General features: G+C 40.0%; 1 protein-coding gene across 2 annotated transcripts in view; it reads left to right on the top strand.

The window, feature by feature from the left end:
* Positions 1-200: 200 nt before the first annotated feature.
* Positions 201-12,247, top strand: part of LOC139977180 (scavenger receptor cysteine-rich domain-containing protein DMBT1-like) — a 54,515-nt gene continuing 42,468 nt past the window's right edge. For both annotated transcript variants that reach the window (XM_071986421.1, XM_071986429.1), the window contains exons 1-2: positions 201-347; positions 9,675-9,992. In XM_071986421.1, coding sequence (XP_071842522.1) covers positions 260-347; positions 9,675-9,992 — 406 coding nt within the window. In that variant the 5' untranslated portion in view covers positions 201-259. The remainder of the gene's footprint in view (positions 348-9,674; positions 9,993-12,247) is intronic.

Here is a 12,247-nt window from a genome sequence, read left to right on the forward strand (position 1 = left end):
GCCTTGCTACGCAGGCTAGGTTATCAAAACAAAACACTGCCAGTTTACACCAGTTACTGGAAGAACAAATAACAACAAATAAATGGGAAAAAGGAGAAACCTTGTCCGCTGATTGATACCATGAGCTGCACGTCGTGGATAATCTTCGTCAAAATACAACCCTGGGAAGCCACATCTTAGTTTCGTTCGATATTTTTTTCATGGTTTTTTTCATGTTTTGAGAGAGAGAGTGTAAGACATTCGTTACGTTGGTATCAAAATGACGACACGGTGGTTCAATTCGTCTTCGGCTGGGTTAGTAATCTTAGGATTCCTTCTCATCTGCATCTCAGCCTGTCTCGCCCAAGGTAAGATTAGTTTTGTTGTATTAAATACAGTCGGTAAACATTTGAACGAAGTGTGCAGGACGGCCTGCATATAATTAACGTGAAATCTGATTAAAACGTCTTCGGACGAAATCGACATAACATGACAAACTGTTTCATCTCAAATAACAAGAGCGCGCAAGGTCACTGCACGTTTTTTCACACTTTTACTTGGAAACTGCAGTAAAGCTCAAGCCACTTATTTTCACCATTCGTGATGGGAGGGTAACGGATATGGGGAAGAGGTGGGTATGGGAGGGTAACGGGGAGGGGAGGTGGAGTGTCAACCTATACGGTCTGACGAATATGCTCTGCAACATCTGATCTTCCGAGTTATTTGTAATCATGAACACCGGCAGCCAATATTCTCGTCCAAAAATGGGTCGTCAAGCTATGACGGTGGGTCGTGTTGTGGGCATGGTAGCGGGAAGAAAAAAAGGAAGATCAGTAACGATGCTTTTTCAATGGAATTTGACAGTTAATTGAACTGCCTCCTGCCATGAGGTGATTGGTCTGCAAAGTTTTTGATAAATGCGTGTGCGGGTTGTTTACTAATTTTCAGGCAATTTACCACACAAGTCAGCTAATCTACAGTTTCACCATCTATCACAAGAGAGTGACGTTTAGGCCTTATAAAGTTATGGTACACGGCTCTCCAAAAGCGAAACCACAACATGCATTACCAGGGGCAAAGTTTGGGAGGCAATTTTGTTTAAGGGATTATGGTTTCATGTCGCGCAAGTACCAATATGCAGGTAGAACACCATAGTTATTTGACAAGGATTTACTTGAATAAACAATAACATAAATGTGACAATCAGATGTAGCGTAATCAGGCGCGTATCCAGGATTTTCTAACCCGGGGGGCGCGAATTACTATCTAAGCGGAGCGCCACCATCGGTTGGCGCGGAGCGTACAAGAAAATTTCTGGTTTTGATACCCCCCCAGATCACCGGAAATGGCACTTCTCGGGCTTGAAAATGACCAACCAGATGTGCACTTTTGCCTGAGAATCAAGTATTTCCCAAAAGTTTTTTTCCATCCATAACCTTTTTGAAGATTGTCACCAGTCACACATCATGTTCGACCTCATTGCATGTCCTATGGATCATTGCTTTTGTAGGTATCTACGTCACGGGACACAATATCCGAAAGCCCCACTTTTCAAGGTTTTAAGCCCTTTACTTGTTGAGAATTTGAAAATTCCCATTTCTCGTGAATAACATCACTTTTAAACATACCCATAATGTTGCACAAAATTCAATCTATGGACAACCAATATAGAAAAACCTCCTGGAAGCCCTAACAGACAGGTCAAAATTGCACGAGTAGAGGAAAGTATGATGAAGAATGTTGGTGAGGAAATTTTCGAAAATTCAGACACAGTTAATTTATTGATGTACAAATATTGCAACCTCTTATAATGGCTATTATAAAACTTGGTTGAAGGAAATGAAAAATAGCAGATATTTCCGATATCAGGTATATCGAACCGAACACTACACACATAGGCGTAGGTCCCGTAGGAGGCGGGGGCTGCAACCCCCCCCCCCCGCAACCATTTTTGTCGGGCACCTACTGAAAGAAAAATAAATAGCAATGAATAGCTTTAAAATGATCTCCTTGGTAATTAAAATAAAGTTCTAAGCTTGGCCGACATTACTACTGTAAAAGAGAGTTTTGACATAAATGGATCTGTATATGGTTTTTCTCCATCTACATAAGACATTTGGTTGTTTACATTAGCATCCGGCGGTATACTGTGCAACTTTCACGGACCGTACGGTAAACGATGCCATGCACTGTAATGACCCATGCTTGCTTATATGATATTGGCATCGATATGTTGAAAAATTTTGGCTTTTTTTCGGGCAAGTCATTACAGTCCCCAAATCCAATTGGGCTCCTACACCTTTGACTACACACAAAGACAGTTTTTGAGGCAACATGCATTCAATGCTCACTGATATGATGTTATATCTGCTCTTTGCTTTACAAATTCGAACAGGCGTGTAGCGAGTAATTGCCAAGAGAGGGGCGAAGCCTGTAGGCAAACTATCTAAGCGAAGCGCCACCATGTGTTGGCGCGAAGCGTTCAATAAAAATTTTGGCCGAAAATGCCTCCCAGATCGCTGGAAATGACACTTCCCAGGCCTTGTAAGTTGCATCTAAGCATTGTATATTTTGAAATTACTAGCGATGTCATAAAGAAAATTTGCTCGGGGGGGGGGCGGTCGCCCCCTTCCCGAAATGCGTCATGTTCCCCGACGACTCGGTCGAGTTCAAGACCAGCCACAGTTGGTTCCATATAGCACAATTGTACAATTGTTTAAGGGGTCCATACACACACACGCGTTATGATAGACCATATATAGTATTTATATAGATACATTAGTGAGAGAGGAAAAATGGAAACGTCAAAAATGGAGTTGTCGGTGTAAGGGGTAGGGTGAGGCGCAAACCCCCTCCGTAATCCTCGATCTGTCACTGGCTACCATGTGTATATAATAGGGATCAGCGCTTTAACTATGACTGTTCCTCTTTCTCTTCCCGAGGTCTTGGCTATCTTCTACTCCCTCCTTTTCTCCTTTTTCTCTCTTTTTTCTTTTTCTTTTCCCTTCCTTCCTCTCCTCCTTTTCCCTTTTTTCTTCTCTTTTTTCTCTCCTCTTTTCCTTACCCGGGGGGCGCGCGCCCCCAACGCCCCCCCCTGGATACGCACCTGGTAATGATCATATTGTGATTTCTTTGAAAATATCGTTTACTCATGGGAAACATGCTGTGAATAAAGGAATTTCGAAAACAATAAGTACTTGTCTGCCCCACGTACATCTTTCTCAATGTAATGAATAAACAAATAAATATGTACAAGAAGTAATACATTAACGTCTAAAACACGATACACGGGTGGCGTACATTAACTAACCTGTCACAGCGTAGCTATTCTGTAATACGCAAGTTGCCTATATAGCAGCCCAGTTAAACTATCCACATTGCGTCAAGGACAACGCACCACAACAGACGATGAAATGCGTCAGCCCGCAAACCTATGCTGCGACGGCCTTGCTACCTCACAAGCAGTTTACGCAGCGCAGCTGCAGAGTATGGGCGGCCGTCTGGGCAACAAAATACAACGATGAAACAAATAAATATGACAGAAAAATGCAAAATGAAACAAAACTATGTAATACCTTTGTTAAAATTGTGAGAGGCAAACTTTAAAAAAAATTGTAAAAAAAATGAAGGGAATCAATTGCACCAAATTGAATAGAAGGAATCAGAAAACTTAACAGTGTACGTACGCCAATGAATCACAGGAAAACAGTCATGCTACGTCATCTTGTATGCCACGCTGCACCGCGCTTCACATGGTCAGTGAACGGTGTGGGCTACTCGTCATGTTGTCATTGTGCCCACAGGGCAGTTTTTAACAGGGCCAGTGGCAGATGAGTGTCACATGGTCTTTAAGCAGTATGAAAAATCACGATCTAACCGCTGCCGTTTGAACAGCTGCGCCAGACATCAGCTTTATTCAGTACTTCATTAACCACCCAGAGCAGTCAGTTGAAGGTGATACTTTTACAAGGCCCCACGTTACTATTAATACTACCCGAGACGGTACAATGCCAAATCCACGTTGGACGAATCATGACTTCTCTCCCTAAATTATCCCTCTAATATCGATATAACGAACGATATCCTATCCTTTAAAATATTCAAACTGATTCTGCGCGTATTATTACCGATAACACTGCGAGGACACTGCGATACTGATTCTCACAGACAGGCCTTGTCACCGTGACCAAGTACATATATGGGCCTGGTGATGTGTATTGATATGTTGTCTTGTTTAGACCCTACTGTACAGCATAGTGTACCTTTCTTTTTCACAAAGCTATTTTCCCTTATCTATTCGCTTTAGATTGATACTAGGGTCTTTGCACATATCTCCCAAGCTATCTTATGTTTTACTATGATTTTGAGAGATTTGCTTCAGAAAAGCGAAGAAGCCAATCAGGTTTGCCAATTGGGCCCACTTCCCCCAAAATGTTTATTCAAGCCCTGCCACCCGCAGTGAACAATCACTTGGCCTTAGATTGGTTTGTACACTGCGAGACGGTCGCTAAATTGCTGTGGAAGAAACATGATCTCACATGACACGCAAATTTGTAACAATAATATGAATAAAGATTTAGGGTTTGTATAAGTTCACGCCCCTCTTTGAAGAAATGTCCAAGACGTTTGTATGGAACAGATCCTCGTAAAACACAGTGGGCGAGCGCATTCGTTATAGGCAGGAACGGACTCTGTTTGCACGTGAGAAAAAGAGTATTACAAACGATCTGGCCAAGACTAGATGATATGTATGGAACACCGAAAGGGCAATGTATTATGTTGTTTGCTTCTATGCTGTCTGTTATTATGTTGTTGTCTCCTTTGATGTTGTTGTCTCGTTTAATGTTGTTGTGTCCTTCAATGCTGTTGTCTTTTTTTGGTGTTGTTGTCTCCGTTGATGCTGCTGTCTCCTTCAGCGTTGTTGTCTACTTTTATGCTGTTGTCTCATTTGATGTTGTTGTCTCTTTTAAAGTTGGCGCTGCTGTTCACTTTTATGACGTCAAAATACGTATACAAATTCAAAGAATTTAGTGCTTCAGAACTAGATAAAATGTCGGAGATAGACCGATAAGCCCGTGTTGTAGGGCTAGTTTATACGAACAAAATGAAAGCAGAAATGATGGAAATCTCTGTAAAATCGTTAAAGAACCTACGAAAGTCTTTCAACCTGTAAGAAAAAGAGATACATGTGGTCAAGTTACAGGCACCGACCTAGCCTAACGTTAGGTGTATAATGTATAGCCTTAGTATAACCATAGTAGTATTAATTAAACCCATGACCAGTTTTCGTAAATTACTCTATTTGTGTTATTCAATATCGTTTGAGAGGAGCGAATAAAAGTGCGTAAGCATAACATATGAAGTAAACGGGGTGGTCTCGTCGGATGAGAGTAGTCAATTATTGCCCTTTCATTGCTTGACATTTTCTTGGAGGGAATTTATTTGACGTAGGCCCTGGCGTTGACAAATCCGGTAAGCAGTGTTGATGCTCCGTGTGGGAGCGGCCCTTGATTGGCGCCGCCCCCACAGGGAATATCAAATCAGCATTCGTATCGATTTTCCTGCAAGACGATATGCTAAACGTACAACTGTACAATTATCGAGTCAATCCAACAGCATAAACTACCTTGACTTACTATAGGTACTGCATGGGCCTTTTTTTTTCTTTAAAAAAAAATCAAATCAGATATACGCAATATGCTTATAAACAAGTACTGCCGACGAACAATGATTTTCATTTGAAAGTGAAAATGAATCAATTGATCTTGTATAGAAAGATTCTAGATTCATATACAACATTGGTGAGTTTCCATGGTAGGGGCCGGGGGGGGGGGCAGGGTTTACAGACAATTTCCAATTTGACACTGCCATGGTTATACGTTATTGCTAAAACGTATGGTCACAAGTATGGTTTAGTGTACAACGACTTATTCTAAGACGTATTGAATAGGAATTATTGGGCACCATTCCGTTACTTTCAAAGTTTCCATGGTAGGGGACGGGAGGGGGAGATACATAGGTTCCAATTTGACACTGGTTATATAGGCTATTGCATAAACGTTGGTCATCGAGTATGGTCTAGTGTACAACGACTTATAGTAAGACGTATAGGATATGAAGTATTTTGGTCGGGCATCATTCGCATTAATTTCAAAACTAAATAACTAACTGTATATAGGCATACACATCGGTGAGAGGGTCGAAGGAGGACGAGCGGAGCGAAGCACTTCTGTTTAAGCGAGCAGAGGCCAAATGTTACTAGAACACTTTTGCTTCTTCCCCCTTTAAAATAGTAGCCCTTGAAGAGCCGTCATTACCTATTTTCTAGGCATTTTTTCTCACAATTTTGCGGGGCGGGGCAGGGGGATCTGACGATATACGCCAGCAATTAATCAGTCAAATCCAGAAGCTAAGATGGTGCTGACCTAGTGAGCGTGTATCTTGCAGGCAAAGTCAAAGAATAGACAGTTACCCCTTGTTGTGTGTGGAACTTGTGTGACCTGCTTGGTACTTAAGAATTGGAAACACCATTGATCTATAGACCGTATAATAGACAGTCTTTCTATGTATAGCCAGTTGGGACAATTTCCTAATTGTTATAAATCTCTAAACTGTACTCCAAAATGATGCTTCAAAGCACAGCTGGTATTGACAGTACAAACAGTCCCTAACCTTGATCTAATAGAAATATGATGTTCATACTGCTCGTACTGACGATAGGAGTACTCTGCAACGGGACATGACACTACAGTATAGAAAAAATTGTCCCGACTGGGTGATATGTGATAGAGCACCTCTATATTATAGATAAGTAAAGATCAAATCGTCACATCATATCAGCTGATCATGTTGAACCGCGCACACAAACTCACGCTTTAGCGACTAGGCCTTCGATGGTGATTGGCAATTTGGCACATGCTGGCAATCGTAGAGTTGCCTAGAAAATACTGAGACGTCTTGCAAACATGGAGGCCTGTATCTGAACGCAGTAATCTACTATTTAAGTTCAACATGCTAACTCCCCAGGTAAAGAAACGCACGCGATTCGATCTAACTGCCATCCTCAAAATAATTTGAGAGTGACAAAAGAACTTTGCCGCATGTTGCTTTACAAACCCTAAGTATGTTTCGACATTTCACCAATTAGAACTAACGATCGTACTTGGCTATACTAGCATGTAATGGCTATGGAATTTGTTTCCAAGAGATTTGAAGAATTATTGGAGTACAGAGGCATAATTTCAGGTTTTAACCTTGGAGAGTCTATTATGTAAAGGCAGGACAAATGTTTAATGATCGTTGGCTTAGACTATCAAATGTCTAAACTCAGCCTTTTAGTTTATATGTACAGTAGACAAGTGACAACTGTTTTCATAAAATTGAGATTCCATTGTACGGTATCGAAATAGCCTCAAATTGGTATCGTCATCCTCCAACAATTTGGATTTACTGTTCGTCCTTAGCATGATAGAACCACCAAAATGGACCAAAAGTTAGTGTTCTATCCATCAACCTACACATTTTGTTCAACAGTGTACTTATTTGTTATTGGTTATTGTTTGTTGCTATGCAAGTTTCTAGCAAAACCATATTTGTTGTTTGGACAAGTTAAACAAAAGACCTGGTTGTTGAAAGGACAACCAGGAAAATCCTCAAAAAGTTGTCCTGATAAACAGATGGGAAATCTTCTTATGAGATTTTAGACAGAAGCCAAAGATGTAGAAAAAGCAGAAACAATGACCATGTAATTGTAACCTTTAATTTGCCTTCTATTGGCCATTAAAACATGAATGGCTTAGCAAGCAAAGTGGAGCATGTGAAGCGTCAGAATGCATGGGAAGTGAAATTACTTCAACAGGATTGAAATACTTAAATTTGAGCTACCAAGGATTAAAAGTCAATCATTATGAAGTCAAAGTTATATGCCAAACCTCCCACATTAGGTGGGAGACTCCTGCAATCAGGTCCTGTAACTTGCTTTCCCTCTGATGCCCATAAAAATCTGCCTTCTCTCCCAGCAGCCAGAAATATGTTATCAGTGATTATTTTGCTCTTCTCGGAGATCTTGTTTGGTGTAAATCTACCTTCGAGTGCTGAATACATGTGATCATAGATATACCAATTATCACTGGCTCTGCTCTGAATTTTGCCTGTTATCACACGGTTACATCTTTTAAATATTTGTATGACATATGTTCCTTCAGTATATAGTACTCAGTATACACTAGTATTAAAATTGAGGATTTAGATAATTGGTCAATTTTTCTGAATTTGTTGCAACAATAAACAACTTCTGCATCCTCCCAAAATGCAATCAGAATACACCATTTAATGTTCAAGTTTCAAAACTTTCCGGACGAGCATGCCCCGGACCCCCCTAGCAGGGCACTGAGCTGCGGCCTGTGCAAATCTCTCTCTCTCAGAAATCTACAACTTGGCATCTCTGCATAGTGATTTTACAGGGGAAGTAATTTATCATCTAAGATCAAGATTTCTTGGGACATTAGAATAGAATGTTTTTAATAGTTTTGCTGGCCAAAGTAGTCATATAATAATTTGAATGCTATTCCAATATTATTCTGTAAAAGTGTGTTAAATTTACATTTTGAAACTGGCCTGTTTGGCATATTGTGTCATTATTTAGGCAATGTAAGGGATGCAGAGTGACTATATATTCCAATTAAAGTGACTGCATGCATTTCATAGTGTGACAAGATTAATGTTATCAATGTTTCCCTCAGGGCCCACTGGAATATTCATCTAATCAAATCCTTCATAATGACTGGAAATTGTTGAGGCGATCCTATATTCCCATTTGGAAGGTAGATTAGGCCCTATGTTTGAAAACGTTTTAGCATTCTATGCTAAACGTTTGGCATTAATATTGATAAATAACCCCTAAGGCAGCTGGTTGAATTTACAAAAGAACCTCTTCAACTATTCATAAATGTACTGATAGCTTTTGCATTACATCTCTCAAATGATCTTTGATGAGGATCGACTGTACCTATAGAAAGTGTTTTACTTTAAACTAATAAAAATATTTGATATACTGTAGCATAGGTCTACTCTACAGTAAAATACCCCGGCCCATATCTGATGTAGTTATAGACTTAGCTAGCTTACTGTTACTACGTACTTGCAACATAGGAAAAGCCATAGCTGTTATCATCAATTTTATAACAGAACACAAGCCCTCTCTGCAATGGTGCATTGGAAATAATAGCCTCTTTCAGCAACACAAAGTGTGGCCCGTAAGGCTGTAATGGTCTCCCAACACTCTCTGTTGCATCATTTCAAGATATCAAACCCAAGTTGTTTTCTTTCATCCTCCATTGTTATCCTCCATGTTGTTGGGTATCCCATCTTTCCCCTCAGCCATTGGGGTGTCCAGGTAAATGTAGTAATCCACAGTGGCCATCTCTATACATTCTCATGACATGCCCAATCTATGCCATTTTCTCTTTTTAACTTCTTTAGACTTCGTGTAAAAGTAAACGGGCCTGACGTTTCGATCCTAATAGGATCTTCTTCAGAGGATGTATGACAAGTAACAGTAACTATAAGACTGTATCAGTTTTGATCGGCGTACTTTCAGAGAGCTGTTTTATTGCAGTGACTGACATTTTTAAAGTTACAGAGTTTGACCTGAAATGTCTTTAACTGTTAAACGTTCTTAGTACATATCTTTTCAGAAAACGGAGATATTCGTTTAGTGGATGGTGAAGAACACACGGAAGGCCGTGTAGAGGTCTACCAGAGTGGAGTGTGGGGTACAGTATGTGATGATGGTTGGACAATCCAGGAAGCAGAAGTGGTCTGCTACCAACTGGGGTTTGGACCAGCAGCTGCTTCTCTTACAAACGCCCATTTTGGTAAAGGCACCGGCCCAGTTCTAATGGACGATGTACAATGTAGTGGCCAAGAAGAAAGATTGGCAGATTGTGTCTTCCGTGATGTTGGACATAACTGTGGTCATGAAGAAGATGCTAGCGTGATCTGTACTTATGTCAGTAAGTTTAACTTTTCTTTTATATCAGTAGTTGCCAAATTAAATTGCAAACTGATATTGTTCCTTGAAAGAGACCCCATATCTGCTTCCAGTGATATCAGTCCCTCTTCAAAATCGGTAATACCCAGATTGTAAACTAGCCAATACATCTTGACTGTTAAAGGTCAATAGTGAAATTCGTTTTGGCAAAGATTTAAGACGAACCATATATCACAAAATTGGTAAGACTGTAACTACTTGTACCAGCAAATAAAATGCTTGTGCACCCATTTGTATCTATTGTAGATGTCATGTGGCCTCCCCAAGAAACTACACATCATTTAGAACTCAGTGGCAAGATTAGTTTCACTCAGGCCAGATCTGCAACAAATTATGGTACTCCAATCCTTTGCAAGTTGCACTTGCTGTCTGTTGAGTCTGACATCAATTTCAAAATTCTACTCCTATCATTCAAATGCATCCATTCTTTTGCTCCCACCTGGGTACACCCCTGCTTGCCGACTGCAAGCTAGTTGTACTTGCTCCCTACTTCTTTAGCCACAAAGCTTTCTAGTGGTCATGCTTTTCTGTCTTTATCTGGAATAGTCTTTCGCCCTCAGATTCTGTATCTAGTATTACATAAGTACTTCTACTTGTACTCATATGAAGGATACTTCTAGTTATACTAAGGTTACTTCTTCTTGTGCTCAAACTCATACTATTGCTACTTGAGTACTGTTACTTATACTCATACTAAGGGTACTTATATGTACGTCAGGCGCGTAGCCAGGATTTGTTCATGGGGGTGTTTTGCTGGAGACTGACATGGGGGAGGGGTCTTAGGGAGGAAAATGGAATTTTAAGGCCTCTAGATGCAAAATGGTGCAATGTTTGAGCTCAAATCATGCAAAAGAATATTGATAATTATTTTGTGGAATAATTCTATTCACATCAGAAAAATGTAATCCTATATAGACTCAATTATTGATGCAAGGAAAATGCGAACCTAAAGAGATACCTTTCTCAATATATATAATTTGGGGAATCAGAGATAAAAAGATCAAGGGAATTGCGGACCTATAGAGTTCCCTTTCGTTTGAACTATAGAAGTCTGTTGACAAGCAAACTGGGAACCCAAAGAGTTAACGGTACTCTCACATCATTGATTTTGGCATATTTGGTATCACGGTTTTCTTAGAGTCTCACTAAAAGTAAAGCTAAAATCGCAGTAGCGTGATAATTTAGAGTTTGTATAAGTTGGGCATATACTGTAACGTGAGTCGTGAAGATAGAGAAATTGTTACAGACGATAAGTCCAATCTTCTCGGCTTCTTCGCCAAGTAAGTTAGAATGACATCTGTGCTGACAGGAACATCTCTGTGGATATTCAACAACGCTAGCCCATTTAGACGTTCTTGGCCCGTGGTATTCCGTTGTAGAGGGCACTGAACCTGCACGGTTTGACCTATATATATATATATATATATATATATATATATATATATATATATATATATATATTTATATACAGTACAAAGTGCATCGTTGTAAGGAGGATTGGAAGAGACTCGAGTGAGGCCCGGAGGAGGTGCGATAATTATCACTAGCGTATCTCTCAAAGTCACTGGTGTTTTCTGCATATGTTTTTTGGGGGCACTTGGGCCATGGGGGGTGTCTGAACACCCAAAACACCCCCTTGGCTACGCGCCTGATGTACGTGCTCATACTACTTGGTTACTTTTACTTGTACTAGGATACTCATGCTGAGGTTTTTTTTACGTGTACTCATAGTCATACTAAGGATACTTCTACGTTTACTCATACTAATCTCATACTAAAGGTACTTCTATTTGTACTTAATCTCATACTAAGGGTACATCTGCTTGTACTCAATCGCATACTTAAGGTACTTTTACTTGTACTCACACCAAGGGTACTTCTACTTTTACACAATCTCTTACTAAGGGTAGTTTCTACTTGTACACAATCTCATACTAAGGGTACTTCTACTGTACTCAATCTCATACTAAGGGTACTTCAACTTGTTCTCATACTAAGAGTACTTTTGGGGCCAATACTGGTGACAGTGTTATGAAGTTTGGGATTTAAAAACTGAACAATGGCTTGTAAACGCATGCAATCTTTGGCTTCCAGCTTCATAACATTGTTTTGTTGTTGTTTTTCGTGTAACTTGAATAAGTTCATTGTACAAAAAGTTGTGATGCCAGATATGGATTATAATCAAAACATTATTGCTCTTGTTTTCTTTTAAAGATC

This window comes from Apostichopus japonicus, chromosome 2, assembly GCF_037975245.1.
Source record: "Apostichopus japonicus isolate 1M-3 chromosome 2, ASM3797524v1, whole genome shotgun sequence".
NCBI lineage: Eukaryota > Metazoa > Echinodermata > Holothuroidea > Aspidochirotida > Stichopodidae > Apostichopus > Apostichopus japonicus.